At 39.8% G+C, this 21,294-nt stretch overlaps 1 protein-coding gene across 8 annotated transcripts in view; it reads right to left on the reverse strand.

Moving 5' to 3' along the window:
- Positions 1 to 470: 470 nt before the first annotated feature.
- soga1 (suppressor of glucose, autophagy associated 1) overlaps positions 471 to 21,294 on the reverse strand; it is a 144,103-nt gene continuing 123,279 nt past the window's right edge. For 6 of the 8 annotated variants that reach the window (XM_044210313.1, XM_044210312.1, XM_044210314.1 and 3 more), the window contains 12 exons: positions 20,824 to 21,054; positions 20,211 to 20,327; positions 19,940 to 20,107; positions 14,906 to 15,058; positions 14,476 to 14,592; positions 11,453 to 11,517; positions 11,129 to 11,276; positions 10,223 to 10,807; positions 9,516 to 9,783; positions 9,106 to 9,324; positions 7,469 to 7,902; positions 471 to 6,333 (listed from right to left, as the gene is read on the reverse strand). In XM_044210313.1, coding sequence (XP_044066248.1) covers positions 6,187 to 6,333; positions 7,469 to 7,902; positions 9,106 to 9,324; positions 9,516 to 9,783; positions 10,223 to 10,807; positions 11,129 to 11,276; positions 11,453 to 11,517; positions 14,476 to 14,592; positions 14,906 to 15,058; positions 19,940 to 20,107; positions 20,211 to 20,327; positions 20,824 to 21,054 — 2,652 coding nt within the window. In that variant the 3' untranslated portion in view covers positions 471 to 6,186. Of the gene's footprint in view, positions 6,334 to 7,468; positions 7,903 to 9,100; positions 9,325 to 9,515; positions 9,784 to 10,222; positions 10,808 to 11,128; positions 11,277 to 11,452; positions 11,518 to 14,475; positions 14,593 to 14,905; positions 15,059 to 19,939; positions 20,108 to 20,210; positions 20,328 to 20,823; positions 21,055 to 21,294 lie in introns of all 8 variants that reach the window. The other 2 variants (XM_044210308.1, XR_006379430.1) reach the window with 2 other exon arrangements.

Raw genomic sequence — 21,294 nt, forward strand, 5'->3', positions numbered from 1 at the left:
ACTATTAATATTTGCACAAAATTTCATGCCAGTCCATTCAATAGTTGTTGAGATATTTTAGTCTGGACTGAAGTGGTGGATCGACAGTTGACATTGCCATCCCCTAGAGCCATGCCACTAGCGTGGCTAAAAATAATTATGTAATCAAAGACACCATAGTCATCAACTTGCATCATCCATCTGAGAAAACAAGCTTTAGCAATCACAATGGCACTGTTTTTTATTAACTTGTATGTAAAAAATGTATTCTGTATCATTCAATGCTACTTTTCAATCAGTGGGTTTGTAGACATGGATTGTAGTAACAGTCAAAATTTTAAGAATTTGGTACAAACTTTCTGACATCATCAGAATTTTAACAACAATCTAAGACTACCGGCAACCAAAGATTTCACCATGTTTCTCTCATGAGTGTCAACTTTTATTTGGGACAGCCAATGACACTCAAAATGACGAGAAAACAAACCATGTTACATTCCAACAAACATTTATTTGTGAATTCTATGAAAAACAGGAGGCAGTTATAATATCTTGTTTTACAAGCTACATTGGTCGTAAAAAAACAAAATCCGCAACCCTTGGATCTAATTTTCTCATTTTACTCATTTACCGTTTGCTTTTTTGTTTTTCACAAGCTTAAAAATGCACCTATGTACAGAAGAAATGCTCAAGTGTGGTCTATAAAGGGAGAGAGCTACATACTTCCACAGCAACCTGGTTCAGATCAGCTGTTGACATTCAGCTTTTCTCAAAGAAACAAAACAACAGAGTATTAACTTTCCTTTCTTTTCAAGTTGCAATACAAGGGGACACATTTCCTTACTGTGTACTCATTGTGTTTTTGTCTTTCATTGCATTACTTTTACTCAAAAATCAAGCATGCTGCATTATTAGAAAAGACAAGAGTAGGTTATATACGTTATGAACAGCTTAGAATTCATGTACATATTGCCAGGATGCAGTGTTGTAGTCAAGACCACCTAAAACGTCATGACCAAGACCAGAGTGTATTGAGACCGAGACAAGACCAAGATCAAGGCAGGGCGAGACCGAGTCAAGACCAAGACCAAACAAAAACATAACTTAGGAACAAAAATTTGTCACCACATGCCCTGTCTCCTCAATTTCTCACAAAGTTAACACTGCATTAGCTAGCTTTACATCCCTCATGTTAACTAAATTAGGTAGCTTGCACACCTAGGTGCAGACTTGCCGTGGAGCAGAGAGTAGAACCACTTCTGGAATGCTTCTGGGACGTGCTGTGGCACATCTGGTGGGATCACAAGCATTGTCTAGAAGGGCCGCGATAAGCTCCGGCGGCCGTATCACAGCTGGAATATGACACAGCTGTGCCTGGTGGAATCCAAGCTTTAGCTCACCTTTCTTTATGCTTCTTTTCTAAGTGCCGATTAAAGTTTGACATGGTCCCAGCTGTCTCAGTAAGTGTTGCATTGCAGCATTTAGCTAGATACTGCTGTGTGTTTTCATTTGGATGCTGTTTTGAAGATGAACTCTTTGTGGTTTAGCTAGCCAAATTTTATTACAGAACATCTGGCTGACATCTCCTCCCAGACAGCCACAGCTTCTTCTCCTGTCTCTCACATTCACTTTCTTGGAAGGGGGTGGGTAGGGGTGACAGCCATTAACAGTAGCAAACATTTCAAATTAGAAATTAGTCAAGTTATTGGTTGCGTTTGAAGCAGGAAGTTTTACATCCCATCACAGTAATGATGTTAACAAATAAATCAGATAATGCACAGGCAATTTATTGATATCCCCGCAGTTGTTGTCTTGACTGGTCTTGAAATAAAATCCCAAATTCATTTTATCTGAGTCCGAGATAAGAGTAAAATGCGATTCCAAGACGAGACCGAGACCTTCAAAAAGTGGTCTTGAGATTGATCTTGAGTACTACAACATATGAATGGTATGGAAACACGTTAAAGGCTGGAAAGATTCATGTTGCTTTTATAACAGGCTTACAGACACACAGAAAACAATGAGACTCAATGTTTGTGCCATGCAACCCGTAGGAACTCCTCAGTCATTGGCTGGTGATGCTGTGTGACCTGTAAAACTGTCTGTCACTGGCAGACACTGTCTGTATTTACAACCTGAGGGGTAGGTGCAAATGTAACACCTGACAGGCAGGTGGAAAGACTGGAGAGGAAGAGACAGAACTGACCAATGACATCAGGATCAGAGAGATATTTGAGTCTTATGCTGACTGCGCCATTTCAGATTTTTATAGTAAATGCAAGAAAATTTGTCACAGTTGTAGTAAATACCAGTAGGAGCTGTGACACATATTTCTAGATATAATATATATAACATCTGATGTTTGTTATAGGAAAAATCATTATTAAATAATTATTACATTTTAAAGTAATACAAAATTAAGTGTTCAAATCAGTAACATAAAACATTATTCCATATTTTATTGCGTCCTCTAATATGACATGAACCCAGCATCAAAATGCTGTGGCAGTTTTATCCACAACGTGAACATGTGCTGGAATCTTCATATCGTCTAAAATACAGGCAGAATCAGCAGAAAGCCTAAGCCTGGAGATTGGCTAAAACATTTAACCCAAACATTACCTTGGTCCGAATTTTCAACCATTTGAAGTTCTGGTCACACAAAAGTGAAGCAAAACTGCTTACTTTAATCTTGGAGTCTTGACACTGAGATCCCTTATTGGCTTGCAACATGTATTGTCCATCAGAATGTATGTAGTAGAGCAACCATAGAAGATTAATGTAAACACAAATCAGTCTACATCTACCGCAAGATAACTCTAGATATAATTAATCTGGAATTCGGCATCGTCATACAGTTTGTACTTAGTAGAAGCCAAATATTTGCAGAAAAAGAAAAGTTTTAATTAAACCAAGATATCTTTGTAGAGGAAAGGCACAAAGTGACCTTCTCATTGACAGTGAGACTAAATAACAAATGGACTAAGGTGCTGGTATACAGGTGTCTCATATGTTTTGAAAAAGGTGTAAAAAGTGTGAGAGGTAGAACAGAATCTGGCAAACTTTTTGTTTCAACCATGTCATCGAGTTGGGCAACATCAAGAATTTTCACAAAATATCTTAGTGCTCAAATGATTTGATTTGTACTGAAATTTTGAATGATCAAAGTCAATGATCAAGTAAATTATGCCAAAATCTCTCCAATAATTTTCAAGAGTCTATTTTGTAAAAAGTATAATGTTTTAGGTTTGTGCTTTTATTTTGTAGGTGTCGTGTTCTTCTACTGACTCTTAAGCTTACTGTAATTTGATATCCTTGGAAATTGCTCCTCCTTATCTACACCAGTAACAACAGCCCCAGATTAATCTGTTTTCAGCATCTCTCTTTTTCTATTGTTGTTGTTAAATACATAATATGTATTAGCATTAGGTTAATTCTCTTCAGTGACTACACCAGTGGTTTCTAATTTTGTGATGTAACTGCAAATCTTTAAAAGATAGTACTTTCATGGAAGGTAGAAAGCAATGGGTGTGAACCCAACCTTATTAGCTGTGGGTTTTGGGACACTTGGAAGCATTTTAATGAGGTTATATGATTTATGTGGTCTTTAACCAATCAAGCTAGCTTGGCTAAAACTACCTGTTGTATAATTGTGGTCAAAAATCAGACAGCCTCTTCCTATGGCAATCGGGCTAGTAGCTGTGACTGGTTCCAGCTGGTTGATTTTCTACCAGCAGTGAGAGCTGTAGTGGAGACAAACAGCAGCATTTAGACTGTGGGTTTTCCTCACTGTGTAATTTAAATACATGCACTGTTACTGTAATGCCCTATTTTAAACTGCTGAGTCATGAAACGCTCGACTACTGCTCATACACAAACAGTGGAAGAAACACCATTTTGTCCGTCCTCCACAGTGGTAAAGTACTTTATTGTAGCTTTAGTACAGCCTGGTCACAATTATGTGCATAAAAACAATCTCACCCATTAAAAAAAGGCCTGCTGGGTTTGTTTGTGTGTTTTTATATGGAGTCCAGTTTTGGAGTGAGCTGACTAATAGGCAATCTAACAGGCACTTTGAATATCAGTTGATTGGAAAGAGACTGACATGGAAAACAAAGGGACAGGAGAAAGAAATGGAATAAAAATCCTTCCGATTGTTTTCAGTTTACAGTATTTTTTTTCAACGAATCAATAAGACTCTTGACAGCATTTGTGTCAGTCCCCATGTAATACATTTTTCAGTCTTTTAGTTCTTTCCCAGATACTTCATTGTGCAGACATCCTACTTAAAGATATTTTATGTCATTGGAACTGATTGCCACGTTGGTAAAAAGGATCATACATTTTTAATTTTAGTATAACAACTTTGTTGACTAAAGTTTGAAAATGTCAAATTAAGTAAATTAAATTTCTTTCAGAGTAACTACTCTGACGGCAGATGGACAGTCACAGCTGTTAGCTTGTTGTTTTCCAAGATCACATAATAAAATGTGTATAGGGTTCATACTGTAGCTACGCTGTCAGCGTAGTACTACAACACGAGGAGAGTTGTGTGTGAGAGAAGAGTGGAAAGAAAGGAGGAAGTAAAAGGTGAGTATTTTAAAACTATCCCCTTCACAAGACCTAGGAATAATGCACTTGACTCTCTAATAAAAGGAATGCATTGACTGAATTCTCCTTGGACACGGATTAGAGTTAGTGAGCGTTTCTGTTAGATCATAGATGAGCATTTTGAGTTTGGACACTTCACACATCATATCTGATGCCATGAAGAATAGAGTGAACCGATAAAGCTGATGGGTATCAGGACAATATCATTATTGTTATTAAAACATTTCTTAATTATGGAAAGTCAGTGAAAACCACCTTCATTTTCTGTACTTTCTCTACAGAACGGAGCTAAATGGAATAAATGTCATGCGTTGGTTTGGGCTTCTGTAGCGTGACCAAACTACTGGTTGAGGCACACTGAAAAACTGGTATGTAGAGAGTGATATAAGAGTGATATTGGTGCATCTCCATCCAATGGCAAGCAAAATCTGCAGAACGGTTTCTAGGTTAACCTTCCAATCAATCAGAAATGGTCCCCAATCAGTGTAACCAACTGAAACGTGTGCTGTAGGACTGTATACCAGGTCTTCATCAGATCATCAATGATCATCAAAGGTTTAAGGATGAATCTTGACATCAGTGAAGAAATATCTCAAAAATATGAAACCAACAGGCACTTTCTGCCTGCTGTACATGTTCAAACCAAAACTATAATTTTCCGATCAGACTCTGGAGGGTAACACCTTTGAAGCAGGTTTTCTAACATTTAAGTCATGGCTACAATGCCACAAAATGTCCCCGTATACGTGGCCTTCTGGGAACACAGCGGACAGTTACATCTAAATAAGCCTAGAAGAGTTTTTTTGTTGCTTAAATTTCCTACTAAACAACAATGGTAGGAGGTCCACTCAGATCAGTTTTAGGGTCTCATTTATAGAGCTGACAAGTGCAAACATCCATCAATGGAGTCCAAGTCTAGTAATGCATGGATATTTAGTCCATTAGTCCTTGAGTTCTTCCTTTTGCAATCTACTGTAATAGAAGAAACAGTGAAAACTAATCTGCAACTTAAGCAGATGTGTCATCAAGACGAGGCATTTTCAGAACCATGTTCGAGACGCTGGAATGTTATTGTGCTAATAAATCAAAAGGGCATAATTGCATTTTCCAGCACTCTTTCTCAGACATGTGTATATATGGCAAGGTTCAGAGAAAAATCATCTGAGCTTTGCAGGGGGAGGTTATTAGGTCCAGTCCTGACATCATAGTTTTACTTGTTGGACTCGCTTCATTTCATAGAGTTGTTCTTGTTTAGAAAAGTGTGTACAATTATGTGTGTGTTTTGTTTTATGTCCTGCTGGCAGTTTTGTGATGGTTGGATCAGTTTCAGTCCTCCCTGTCCTTAGTATCAGAATGGTACAGTCCAACACAAGTGTAATATTGCCTGGGTTCTGTGTGTGTGTGTTTTTTATGAATGTGTGCATGTGGCAGTCGGTTTGTGGGGCAGTGCGCTTGTTTGGCAGGTTGTAGGTGTATATGAACATTTGGTGATGTGAGAAAGTGTGTTTTCATGGCAGTGGTGTATAGTGTTTGTAAAGAATAAGTATTGCTTTGTGTGTGTTTTGCGTGTCTTTGCATGTGGCAGTAGAAGTGTCATCACTCATTGCAGGTGTCCCCCTTGTCCTCATTTGCCGCCAGAGACTCTTGTGAGCGATGCTTGCACTGGCCGAGTGAATGACGAGTTGCTGCTCTTGATGGTCGGGCGAAGCAGGAAGACTGGACTGCACAGTCACATGGTGCATCCTGGGAAATGGAAAGATGTCTTATTTACCCATGCAGGTATCAATGTTTTTTTCATATTATACATGAATATTTTAGATTTTTTTTATTGAGTTTTAAAAATAAGATAAACAGACTAATAAAAGACCATACCAGTGCAAGATTTAGCTTCTGATCTACAAATTAAGTTTTTGTGGACCATTTTCGAATTCAGTGCATATTTTTCCTACCATCCCAGGCAGCCATTGGTTTTCCACCAATTTCTGTACAATGAGAACATTTTAGAAGATGTTTGAAACCTGCTTAAGGCGGGGGTCACACTATGATTGTTAACCCTATTATGAATAAGATTTGCGTGTGATGACTGATCTGACAAAGTTGAACCCAGTCCATTCCAGTCTGTCTCAGTTGGTGTTGACAATGAGCTAATAAAATTATACTGATAGTTTTCCGATCCAGTAGCTACCTGTCGTTCTCATTGATTATTTTAAACATGTTTGATATTTACGACTCAAATCGGGACATTGACATCAGGTGTGTGAGTGAGAGTATTAATAATAAAAACGAAACTATCTGAAAACAGCAATTTAACGTCAAACTAGTGCAATGTACAGTGAGTGAGAAAGTAGCTATTGAAGTTCACCTCACACAAAGTTTTATATCCTCCATATTGCCCTAATCGCTCCATTCACCATCTCATCCAAATTTAGTGTTTTTTTTCCTACATGTCTTTTCTTTTTCTTTGGAAATTACAGTATAAATTAGCAAGCCAAACTCTGTTTTGGTATAGGAAAGCAGTGCCGACTTTTCAAATCAATCTGCACTTAAACTGCATTACCAATCAATGATTATGCATTACTGTTTTAAGAGTCTAACTGATTTTTATATTGTATAGAAATGAATGGAAACTAATGGCATCTAAAATTGAATCGGAACGATAAGAAACAGATTAAAAATCTAAAGCTGTATAGCATCCTTTCGAAAAACCATTGTTCTACTGCAACAGTAGAAAAAATACATTCAAATTTCTAAAACCTATATCAGTTGTTTGCAAATGTTGAACTGAGTAAACTAAATGTTTATATGGGCTAAAACGAGCTGAACCACTGGTATGGTCCTTTTAAAGTTTAAAATAAAAATGCAATTCCAATAGCCGCACCTCTGTCCCTGCAGCCCCAGCGTTGCTCATCGTTTCTTTCCCTCCTCCCATGATACTGACCATCTCCTCCCCAGCTGTCTGTCTCATAAACCTCTTATTGACAATCCTGGTCACATTGTCGTTGCCTGCACCCAACCCAGCCTGCGGTCCGAGTCCTCCAACCCCGGTTGACACACATTCTGGCTTGTGCTCATCCACACCGCCAAAACCACCCAAGACACCCAGACCTCCGAGGCTGCCCAGGGAGTCTCTTTGCACTCTCTCCCCCGGCAGGTTGATTCCTCCCTGGCCACGGCTGCTGCAGACATTTTTGAAGAACTCCTGGACCAGGCCTCCATACCGCTGAGAGCCAGGGTCAGATGCACAGATTGCCATACTTGAGGGTTTCCCTGCGGCAGGAGGCTGCCGTGCTGGACTGGCACCCTGGCTGGCTCCTAATGGCAAACAGAGATCCAAGGCGGGTATTATAATGATTTCCATTAACTGTGGTTGACAGATAATTAGCTAATTAAATCCTGGAGGCATGCTTGAACTGTGAAGTTAATGACTTTCAAAATTTAATTAACAGGAATGGAGACTTGGTGTGTTAAAGCAAGATCAGGAATTATTCTCTTATGGTAGAAGTTTGTGTTTTCCCTCCCTTCTAGTAGTAATTTCAATTCTCCAAGTATTCTAAACAAAACTCTAATCACATGCAACATGACATTTATTGTATTACCATACTCCACTGTACAGATGGTAAATGGACTGTACTTGTATAGCGCCTTTCTAGTCTTTACGACTACTCAAAACACATTCACCCCATTCACACACATTCATACACTGATGGCAGGTGCCAACTGCTCATCAAAACAAAGAAGCTAACTCATTCACACACCAAAGGCACAGCCCTGCGGAGCAAATTGGGTGTCTTTTTGCTAAGGACACTTCAACATGTGGGCTGGGGGAAGCCAAGATCGAACCACTGACCTTCTGATTGGTGGATGACCCGCTCTACCACTAAGCCTGAGCTGCCCCAGATGAAGATAGAATGAATAACAGAGGCATATTTGCAGTTTCAAATTTCAGGTTTGGAATCACATTCAGTTAAATTTGTATGCTGTAGCAGACAAAAAAAGGAAGCAATTTAATTTCAGTTGGACTTCAAAACCATCAACCGCAGGAGGTAGAGGTGTCTGAAAACTACTGTAAAAACTACTTTTCATAAAGAATTTGCTATTAACAGATACAAACCCTCTCTGAACAACAGTCTTAAGGAATTAAGAAACTAAAGTTTTATTATATTGAGAGCATTGGGTGTTGATATATGTACTGATCTATTTTACAGTTTAGACCTGTCTAGACATCATCAGCTCAAGTGATGCAACGGAGCAATAAATTGGCACACCCAGTATTATTTTGCTGTTGTTTCCTGACATCTCTAAGAGTAAATATGTCTCTTTTTTTGGTTTGGACTATCATATTAATTAAAAACATCACAAATTTCTACTTCAATTTCAAATTTATTATAAATTTAAAATTTAAATTTTTTACACCTATGCTTTTCCTACTGTGCCATGTCAAATTGTCTTTCATGAATAAGGTTTATTTTCACTAACTACCTTACTGGTCAAATCCTCCTTCATACAGTACCTTACCTCCGTCACCCCTCCAGAGGGACTCCGTGCTTCCAGAGTGTTCCACCACGCTGAAGAGGCTAGAGAGGCCATCGGTGAGGCCACTCAGGACGGGGCTGTCCCTAGTGGTGGTGGAGCGAGCCCAGGCTGAGCCTCCTCCTCCACCGATGGATCTCTGCTGGAGGCTCCACAGGCTCCGGTCCCTGGAGGAGGAAGTCCCATCCAGTCTGGAAGTGGAGCCTAAAAACAGAACAGTTGGATATCTCATTCTCCCAAAAGATTGAGTTTACTTTGAAGCTCTATGAAGCACATCAATGAAGCAATGTTAACAATCACAGAAAATCATAAATTGACTTAAAAATATTTCTTGTGATTAAAACCACTCGACTCCAAGGATGTTAAAACATGTTTAGAAAACAAAGTCTAATTACCAGAAGACACTCGGCGTTGTAGTTTCGGTGATCCATACTTAGGTGAACAGCATGGCCTCTCAATGCGGCTGTGAACTTTATCCAGTGATGTTGATATCTGCCGGGTTCTGGTTGACGCTAGCGAGGAGGTGGTTGTTGACGGGGGACGAGGAGACCAGGCTTTGGAGTGTAACCCTGTCCCCCTGCTGCTGGGAAGGTTGTCGGTTTGAATTCCGATGCTGATGTACTGGGCAGCAGTCTGTGTGGACCTGGTGGACATGCCGACAGCCTGGGTGGAAAAATGAAAGTAATGGAGAATGTTTAGTGTGTTTGGGGAAGGAGAAAATGCAATGAAAGGTAATTGTAACAGCTACTGAAGAGAGATGATTCTGAATATGACACTTTCCCTTAAACCTACACTAGGCAACCTCATTTGTTATAATGTGTACAATATGTATATTGCAAAAAGCAAGGAGTTGCCAACAAAAATGAACTATCCAGAAAAAAAAAAACATGAAAAAAAGCATGACCTTTTGGCTATGGGCCTTCATCACATACCTGTTAGAGTTATCTGATGAAGTCCAATGGCCAAAACATTTTTTTAAATAAAGCTATATTTTCAGCAGAGTGTGTTGCACCCTCTTTTGTTCATGAGAAATCAACATAAAGACCAATTGTTGGACCATAAAATCAAACTTTTTGAAAAATTATTATTAAAAAGAAACTACCTGACTCCCAGGTTCCTTGGTGGATTTCCGCTCCAGAGAGGAAGAGCGTATGGCCTGGCGGACACAGTTGGTCATCTCCTTCATGTCATCACTTAAGTTGGCTGAAATCTCCAGGCTGTGGAAAGCTGACGAGGGCGTTATCCCATCAACCACACTGTTAGCCGAGCAACCAACACCGTCGTTGATGACACTGGGGATCGAGCCAGCGATACTTCTGCTCTCCAGCAGCTCCCTGTGCTGCTTGGACAGTGAACTCAGCCACTGCTCGTATGAGGATGAAAAGGAGGATGGAGGTTGTTGTTGAACCTCCATGGTTTCCACTGCAGCCATGCCTACATCTGAGCCACTCAGTCCCAGGGAAGAACTCCCGTTTTGGGCCTGCTGTGGCTCTTTGGCCTCCTGGTTCCTTCTTTGGTGCTCCATGCGTCGTATAGCAGGAGGGCTGTAGTAGATCCGGATGCCGGAGCGGTCTGGAGCTGTGTAGCTCCTCTGGACAGAGTCCAGATCCATCTCTGATCCCACTAAGGTGTTGCAGGATCCGCTGGGGCCATCCCAGGTTTTACAGGTGCCCCCAACCTCTGGGATCTGAGATAAGATGAGAAACCAATATAAAAAGATTATCAGTATACATTTTACCATGCAGTCTTCAGTTTGAGGAGAGGTAAGAAGAGGTGGAAGAACAGAAATTATGGCGATTGTTATACAAATCCAATATATCTGCTAACATTCATTATTAATGTCTCAATTCCAGAGATGAGTGTGGGATCTGGAAATTAAACTTATTTGTTAGTATAAAGAAACAAATCCAGCTTTTGTCTCACTAGTCTTCCCAAAGATAAGATAGAAAGATATAAAAATAATGAAATCACAATAAATTGCACATGTATAAAACCACAACTGATTCACCTCGCTGGTCAGGTAGGTCCAATTCTTCCTGGTGAGGTCACCCAGCTCTGGGCGAATCAAAAGAGGCAGGACAGTAAACTGGATCTTCTCCTCCTGAATGGCTGTTCCGTTGACCTCTGGGCCATCCATCTCTGATGTGGATCTGGTTCTTTTCATTGAAAGAGGAGGGAGGAGTTGATTAGAAAAGAGAAGAGAATGACAAATTTACACTTGTTTATAGAGCCATTTTGATCAAAAAACAACATTCTGAATAAAGCAATGATGAAACAGCCGTAAACTCAAACAAAAACTCTAGTATAGTAAGATAATATTTTAATTTGTTACCTTGGTGATCCTGTTCCATTAGCGACGACTGTGTCTGCAGAGGACTCACCACCTAATGACTTCAACTGTGAGGACAAAGAAGACACTGACTGTCAGTGAAAATCATCTCTGCCACCAGGCCTATCAGCTGATTTGAAGCAAATACTGGAGTGATATGAGTTCTGTTATGAAAATAAGAGAGCACAGAGAAAAGAACGACTAAGCTCAACCCCTTTACCAGACAGGCACTGGCAGAGGGTTGGGATGGACTTGTGGGAACACTAAAGGAATGGACTATTTGGTAGCGGAAATAATCAGTTTCCGATTATTACTCCCGCTACCTTGAGAGACTGGAATTACCTGTTACTTCAGCAGACCAAGTGGTAAAGGATTCCATACCTGGCAACGAAAGCTACCTTTGCCAGGTAAGGAATCCCTTACACAGTCTGCTCATACATGTGAAACCTTCAAGGAATTTAGACAAGTGTATGACTTTGAACACATCACACCACCTATCCAGGAACAGACAGGCAGGACGGGCTGTGCAGACCACAAAAAGAATCCTTCAGCCGAAGGATCCATCGCTGGCCCTTCTAAGCTTCTGAGCCACACCCATAACGTCAACAGGTGTGAGCTCAGCGGAGCTTCTGATGGGCAGGGAAATTCGCACAACACTGCTGACTCTGGACTGTAACTTGAGACCTAAATGTCCAGACCTGTCTCTCATACGGTAGAAGGACGCTGCAGAGAAAGAGCGGCAGGCCTTTTACTTCCATTTTTGGTGCGGCAGGAGAACGCCACACTGAGGTCGCACATGGTCCATGCTCCAGCAGGAGGGGGAAAAGCGGGGGAACCATTGACATCTGCAGGCTCTCCCTCAAGAGACTGAAATATGCAAGTCTGCAAGACCAGAGACTCAGCCAAGCCCAGTCATTGACTGTGAGCAAACTCTGAACTCACCACATCAGCTAAAACAGACTCCCGAAGGACTGACAATCACTAGGTCGGGAAGAGTCTGTAAGCCCATTGAAAAGTTAGATCTGTAGAGGTTGCATTGAGCGTGTTTTGCTAAAAACTCGAATAATTGTTGAAAAACTAACAAAAAAAGGAACTGTTGTCAAAGTAATGTCAAAGTTAATTAGTTAATGCCTGGAAAGAGTTTAGAGAGTTATTCATAGGACAGAATGATGTTCAGGGTTAATAACTTTCTTCAGGTTTTGTGATAAAAGGAGAGATTAGGAAAAAAATGGGGGAGGTGTCAAGGATGTAGGTAGGAGTGTGCATCTTTACTTATAGTACAGTTATGTTGTGTATCCGGGGTTGACAGGAAAACATGTATCTGGGGGAGTTCCAGGATTGGTGGATATTAAGGAAGTAAGCTCAGAATAAAACATCTGCATGTTTTTTTATAAACACTGTGACTCTGCACACAAGACAGCTGTCTGTTTGTGGTTCCACTAAAATGTTTATTGCACATAATGTGCAATCTCAGTTTAAATTGTAAAAATCAGTATGAAGCTTTAGACATTAGACATTAGTTGATTTAGGATCAAGGATTTAACAGCATTTCAGTGACAATTTTTAAATTTACTACATTTGTTGAAGTAGCTGACATAAAGCCTCTGAATGCTGAATGTTGATCCAAATAGATGTCTAAAATTTAAAATCTACTGTATTTTAACCTTGACGCCTTTTCAAGTGCAAATCACAAACTTTATTATTGGATCAGACAGTGAGCTTACCATGTCTGTATATCTTTATATTTTTTCAGTCTTCAACTATATTTTTCATCTTCAGTTGCTGGCCCCTGTGTTTTGTCCCCGCCAGATTAAAGCTGAAAAAATATATTTAAAATATAATGTAGGCTACAGCCTACAACTCAGATTCCACCACTTTATCATCCATTAAGGAAATGTAAGTCTGGTAAATGATGAATTCATGGACAAAACTGTTAACTTATTGACACTTTCCCCCACTCTAAGGTTCTTTTTTAAGAGGTAAATGTGCACAGTCCGCATATACATGCATTGATATCTCTATGTCCACCGGATTAAAATGGAGGCGCTGCCTTTTATTTACCTGTTGCCATGGTGAATCGTAGTATCGGAGCTCCACTGATAATAATGATAATAATAATAATAATAATAACAACTTTATATTTTTTTTATATAGTGCCTCTCAAGGGACCCAGTGACGCTTTATACAAAAAGGGGGAGATAATGATAAAAAAACATAAGCCTTAGTAGTAGGTGAGTTTTGAGGAGGTTTTTAAAGATGGCCAGAGAAGGAGCCTTGCAGATCACTGATGGGAGGGAGTTCCAAAGGGTGGGGGCTGCAACACTGAAGACTTTGTCCCCAAAAGTCCACAGTCTGGTGTGGGGGATGGAGAGCAGACCTTTGTCTGTGGACTGCAGATTCAGGGACAGGGTGTAGGGATGGAGAAGGTCTGTAGGTACTGGGGGACAAGGGCATGGAGGGATTTATAATGGCTTTTTTCATTCACCACGCACAAGCTTAACTCAGAGTTGATTGAACAAACTCTGATCAGCTGTTCTGGAACCGAAAAGTTTTCCACCTCAGGGTTCATCAACCCAGAGTTCAGGGTTAGGCTCGGAGTTTGTAAAACCTGCTTTCTGGAATAGACCCCAGGAACATGCTCTTGCACATATTTGAATTTGCTGAGCTGGATGTTGCTGGACATTGTGGGAAAAAAAGTTGAGTAAGGTTACATTTTTTTTCAGTGGTCACATTGAAATCAATGAAGAGGCTGTGTTTTTTGGTGTAATGCTAATGCCAGTCTGAACACAGTATTATTGCCATTGAATGTAAGTATACAAATGTACCGGGAAACATACATATGATCAAATGACTCGATATACTTTAGATGTCTTTCTAATCGTAGACACACATCTTCATTCTCTCAGATTCCATCATCCCAAGATACACTCGCTCCTCATCTCTTCTTCATCTTTGACGTTTCTCTCTCTCTCACATGCACACAGACACACACACACACACACTCAAACACACGCAACCAGTCATACCTTCCCCTGTTGTGTAGTGGCATCTCTCAGTCTCTGCTCCCACTGAGCTCTCTCCTGGCCGAACCTCTCTAGCAGCTCCAGCTTCTCTCTGCCCCAGTTCCTCTCGCCGATCTGAAGCTGATTGGTCCACAAGTTGGTCACAGCGGAAGAAGAGGCAAATATCAAAGGAGGAGGACAAAAGATGGATGTGGAGTGCACACCACCAAAATATGATAGCTGAATTTAAACACCACAACAATGTCAAGTAAAACACAACTCTAACTTGAACAGTTATAAAAATCTCAATCCAACTATTTAAACCATCCGTTTTAAGACCTTATGTTTTCACAGTTTGCAAAGAACACAGTTTGCTCTGTCCATGTAAACAAAGATTTTGCCTGTTATCTTCAAACCCAACTTGATCCATACTCACATTTACACACACATTTACCTGTTTAGTTAGGTCCATCACAGCTGCATAGGACTCAGCCAAGAGGTGCTGGTGTTCTTCACGCTCCCTCTTCAGCGCCATCTTCAGGTCTGGAGGTTCCAGTGCATCAGTGGGGGACAGAGCTGCTGCTGCTTTGCCTGCTTTGGTCTCAAGCTGGAGAAAGGAGAAAGGTATAGATTTCATGGTAATTATCAAAATTACTCCCAAGCATGGGTTGGGGGGCTCTGTAAGTGGAGCTCTTTCTTTTGTTGGCAAAGTGAAAGCTTTTGTCGGATAAATCACTGCTGTTAGAGACAGTTTATGGCAGTGTTGGGCAGTAACAAATTGGACAATTATTGATACGAAAATGCCATAGTTTCACTTTACTTAATTTCTCATTTTCTCTGTAACAATACGGTTGATTTATGTTTTGCCCCTAAAACAGAAAGACCAGTCTCACCATCCTTCACTCCATCCATGCTCTTCTTCCTTTCTCTTGCTGTGAACCAACAACTCAACTTTTTTTAATAATGTAAACTTGTGTCAGTTGTGTCCTAAACCCAAAACTGGACAGAGCCTCCAAAACCATTGAGCCATTTTCCAGGTCAGCAAGGAGTATTGAATCTTTTTTAAAGGATTAAGGGATTGTTGATCCCTGGTGGTTCAAAAATCCACCCACTCGTTGCTATTCTTTCTTCTCCCCTGTCCACCAATCGTATTCACGGATTGATTATTTTCTCATAGAAAATCTCAAAAACTTCCACCACATGTCAAGCACTGTGACTATGAAGCAACTGTCATTTCTGACCATGCTCTGCATATTGTACAGTTAGCGTTACAGAACAAATCAACTGCTGTCGCCACCTGAGACTTCAGATCAAATAGCAGAAATTGACTGTCAGCACTCAATAACACCCTCTCCAGACCTCTACAGAAAGAGAATCTCTCTTCAATCAGATTTTGATCTCCTTTCTACTGGCGAATTGGCTAAGCTACTACTGCAGAACAGGCACAGACTATATGAACAGGGTGAGAAGGCTGGGCGCCTACTGGCTCGTCAGATTCGCCAAGCAGCCGAGCTGTTATAATTTCTGTTATAAGCAAGACTTATAACAGAAATTTGCATGACCTCTGGTGAAATTCCCACTGACCAACAGGAAATTAATGATGAATTTAAATCTTTTTACAAAAATCTCTAAAGGTCCAAAGGTGAACCTTCATTAATAAGTGACTTTCTAAATAAACTACAAATTCCAACAATAGAAGCAAGCCACAAGGCCAATCTGGATGAGCCTCTCTCGCTTTAAGACTTAACACATGCAATAAAAAATTTGCAAAGCTCTAAAGCCCCTGGTCCCAACAACACCTTTCTTTCCCAGTTTGCCTGATGAGTCACCCATGGAATCTCTGTTTTCCTTTGCGCGTTCAAAGAGGGGTGCAATATCTTGTATCTATAATGTCTTGTCTAATTTGCAAAACACATCATTGGAGATTCTGAGGTCTGCATGGGAGGGGGATTTTGGGGTGGCTGTGACAGCGGAGCAGTGGAGAAAAGCCCTTGAAGGGGTGCATACGACCTCAGTCTGTGCCTGGCATTGGCTTCATTCAATTCAAGGTGCTGCATCGCCTTCATTTCTCTAAAGTTAAACTCTCTAAATTGTGACAGATACAGACTTTCACCTGCCTCTCAAGCACACTCATTCTGGCAGTGTCCTAATTTGTCCATTTAGTGGAGTTCAATCTTCAAAACACTGTCAGATATTTTCAAAATGGCAATTCAGCCAGATCTTTGTGTAAGCTATAATAAGAATTTTTTTTAACAAAACTCAAAATAACAAAATTTGTCACTTTGTTAGCAAGAAGATTGATCCTACTGCCATTATCCGCCGAACTGGACTCAGTGGCTGGGGGAGGTGATGCGGCACAGGATATAGAAACCATTTATGGATTACATTAAAACTAAGTGTAACTCCAAATGAAGTAATTCACATTTAGCTAATATCCTGTATTTATTTCTGCCATTGTAGTCTGTCACAATGAGATAAGCCTTGGGCCTAAATTTGTGCAACTGCCTGTTTGTTAACATGTCTGCCTTTTTATTTTTCAAAAATGTTCTCTTTTGTATTTTGGCTGTTCTGTATATTCCAGAAATGCCAATAAAAATATCTTTAAAAAAAGTCTAAAATCCGGTAATCTGTATTTTAGGTCTTAAAATGTCTTAAATATGATTTTGACAGGTCTTAATTATAAAAAGATTGATTGGATTATGAAGTTAACGTTACTTTTAGAACATTGCATTAACTTTAGTCTGTAAAAATTTTTATTGATCACGCTATAACAACTACAAAACAAAACCAACATGAAACCAATAACCACTAATGCAAACTGTGCATCCCTGTCAAAATTTAGCGGAGCACACCCAGCTAGTATGTTGCGATGTGGTGCGTGGGCTAACGTGGTATCTTACTCTCATCAAAAACATAGCTACTTCTAGAAGTAAGTTAAAATTGTTTCTGTTAACGTTACTTCATCTAATATGGGTAAATGCAAGTTCAGTGAGATCTGGCTCGCTGCGCCTTGTGCAAGAAAAATGCTCAAATTAGGAAGAAAATGTGTAAATTAGGAACTTTGATAAAGGTATAAAATGCATTTAGGGTTGCATGGGAAGTCAGAGAAAGTCAGGGGAAGTCAGAGAAACATTAAGCTGCTGTAAAAAGCCACCAGCAAATGCCTGCCATCATTGAATGTTACAGAGAAAGAGTGGGATCATATATGTGAAAACATTACAAGGGTATCAAGAGGCATCAATATTAGATTAATCCAATTTAAGATTCTCAATTACTTTTATTGGACACCTCCAGACTGTTTAGGCTTAAGCTTAGGGACAATGATGAGTGTTGGAAGTGCTGCAGTTCTGAAGTGACTCTTCTTCACCTACTCTGGGAATGTGCCATGATTCACAACTATTGGCTAAAGATTCATGAACGTATAAAAAACATTACCCGGACCAACTTTGAGCTCTGCCTAAGTGATCCACAAATTACATCTCACTGTGGAACCACAGACTTTATTCAGACCAGTGTAATGGTGGGAAAGCAAATTATAATGAGTAACTGGATGAACCCTAATTTCTTTCAGCTCTAAGGACAAGCCTGAGAAATATGTGGTGAAGTGGGGAGACTACTTGGAATACATTGTTAATGTGGACAGATCTTGAAGTAAAGCACACATCATGTATATAATACTCATACACATACACAGCACACATACACATTCTTTCTGTGTCTGAGAATTAATCTGTTGCTTGTGTATTAGAATAGATTATGGTGCATATTAATATAGGAATATACATTTGATTTGTGTGTGGGGTTTTTTGGGGGGGAGGTTCTCATATGTGTCTGTTTTATTACTTTATCTATTCGGTATTGTTTATATGGGTTTTCTCCTTTTTCGCTTTTAAATACTAATGACAAAAAAACAGTTGGATAAAAGCCAGTTGTACCACCACATAATGGTAGTGGAGTATAAAGTTATAAGTTAAGAGTAAATGTACTTAGTTACTTTCCAAATTAAACACAAATAATTGCTAGTTGTCATGAATACAGCTATGATTCATTTGACCACAGAGATTTGTAATGGGAAATTCCAGCGTCTCTACGTGTTTCATCCTCACGAGGGGGGGCGTTTAATAAATGATCTCATGGATGATTTCTGAGGCGTCTCCACACAGATACGATTCTTATGATGGCTTACTGTTACTCATTGAATGATGTTCATATTGTGGTGAGGGCATGATAAGGTATGGACAAAGCATGGAAAGAGACTATATAAATATGAAAAAGTCAGAGACGGCATGAATATATAGACTACTGTACAGTAGTAGCAAATGATCTGGTGACAAACTGTAATTGTTTATGCAAACAATAAGTGTGTGCTGGTGGTTAATGTGACAGCAACCCACAGTGTATTATGGGTGGCGCATTATTTGCCTGCACCAGATTTTTTCCACAAGACAACTTCAAAGTTGATGTTATCTGTTGATGTTCTCAGTACCCCATAACAGGCATCTGCTGTTAATTCTAGGGCAAGCAACAACCACAACATGCCTGACAAAATGTGTGCCAGGTTTATAAATATTGCCTAGATATTATATAATACATACAGATGATACAGATGTTAAATATAGCATCTTCCCACTGCATTAATTTTTTTTTGTCCTGAATTAATTTAGCTCTGCTCGACTTTCTCAGCACGAGTATCTGATGGCTTTTAAATGTCAACATCTGTCTCCTTACATTCAAAACTGGTGTGCAGCCAAAGGAAATTAGATCAGGTTATTCCTTTAATGGACAACTCAGTGGTTGTAAAATACAAAATCAAAAGGAGTATGATGCATTTTGTACATTGTCGCATCAGGCTCTCCATCTCATACCAATAAAACTTTGAATTTTAGGTTTGTGTCTCCTAATGGAATGCACTACAGTTAATTTTGAATAGAGCAAAGGATTTGGGCTAAGTTTTGTAGAGTAACATAAAAAAGCATGTTGATTGGTTTCAAGTAATGTATATTGCATCACTACTACTTTTTAGAGCCCCTGAAAGCTTGATTTCAAATATAAAGTATTTCTCTATAACATTAAATATTCATGACTAAATAAGCAACAATCAAAGTTAAAGTCTAGAAAAATGTTGCTAGAGTTTAACACTCATAAACTCAGCTAATCTGCTTTATCACAGCTGTGTGGGCATAGTTTGATCAGAGCTGATTGACAGTGGTCTGGCAACATGAGCAGACAAACTGTCATCATGTTTTGCTTCAAACACTGCTAAATCCTGATTGGTGCATAGAAATATGTGACATCACCATTTTCCAGAGTCCTGCCCACTTCAAACCAACGAGAGGAGCAAAAATATCACAAACAGAAGACTTTCATGTGAAATAATCTAAACTTTTCCAACACTGGCAGAAAATGTTGTGTTCATGTAGGAACCCATCGCTCATACTTAAAACATTTTACCTGTCTTCCTGTCTGAATTCACAATAATAATTCTTACCTGCATGATAACACTCTTTAGTTCGGTCCTCTCCACCTCCCATGATGCCTTGGCCTTTGCGAACTGCTGGGTGAGTTCCTGGGATCCTTGTCTCTCCTGTCGCAACTCTCCACTCAGGTCCTGCAGTGCCATCTTCAGGTCTGCCAAGGTGCTGCTCACAGCACTAGACTACAGGAAGACAGGTAACACATGTAAGAATGTGTGTATGTTTATGTGTGTGTGTGTGTGTGTGTGTGTGTGTGTGTGTGTGTGTGTGTGTCACTCCACCAACCTTTATAGTTGGACTGTGTGGTTGTTCGTCTGCAGCAGCCCTCTTGTCAGTCTGGTGGGCGGGGCTCCTCAGGTTCTCCTCCTCCAACAGCAGGTAGAGGTCCTTCCGGCTGTTCATCTAAAAAGCCAATCACAGAGCGGGATCAACTGTTAATCATTTATCTCGGCTTCTAATAATATGTATTAATAATACATACTCAGTGGCAATCTCATTGGACAGTTTCATGATGAAAATTTGATCTTTTTTGCACTGGCAACAATTGTTAAAATTTCCATCCAGCTACAATATTTAAAATTTGGTACAATACATTCACACATTTTAGGTTCAATTAAGTCACTTTTCCCTATACCCGAGTGATTTGTTTTCTGCATAGCACCAGATTCAACCTCAAAAGATTTTTTCTTAATGCTTTAGCTGGTTGAAAACCTGATATCACATCATTCCAACATTTCTGAGGACAAATGGAGATATTTGTAATAGAATATTGATTTTAGATACACAGCCTAGCTGTAAAATAAATAAATACCTCTGGTCAAATTTTGTCAACAGTATTGACTCTGACAAAAGAGAAACATTGCTATGAGACATTTTTTTCCTTTCCATCCCCTCATACCTCCAAAATGTCTTTCCACTCTGTGTCCTTCTTGCAGCCCAGCCTCCACTGTTTGAGGAAGCAGCGTACCTTGAGGCTGAGCAGTAACAGGGCCTGTTTGAGGTGCTGAGACTCCTGGACCAGCAGAGTTCTCTCCTGGCTCCACAACTTCTGCTGAAGCTGAGCCTGGAGGCCCAAACTCTGCAGCTGGAAGTCCCGATGGAGCAGAGCCTTTTGGTGATCTTCCTGCAGCTTAGAGGGAAAGACAGTTTGAGACAGGACAATCGGGGATGACATAAAACCAAAACAGTTTTTTGCTGAATGTTTGTTTGCTTCTAATGCATTAATAAATGTATTAATCAAACAGGAGCAATAGTGTGTGTGTCCTATGTTTAAGGATGGTTTCCATGTGATCACAATGCAAGAAATTCAAGAAACAAGTCACCAACAGCCCATTCATTCTCTAAAGCCAAAAAAATAAAGGATATTGTT

This window comes from Siniperca chuatsi, linkage group LG10 (genome assembly GCF_020085105.1).
Source record: "Siniperca chuatsi isolate FFG_IHB_CAS linkage group LG10, ASM2008510v1, whole genome shotgun sequence".
Classification (NCBI taxonomy): Eukaryota; Metazoa; Chordata; class Actinopteri; order Centrarchiformes; family Sinipercidae; genus Siniperca; species Siniperca chuatsi.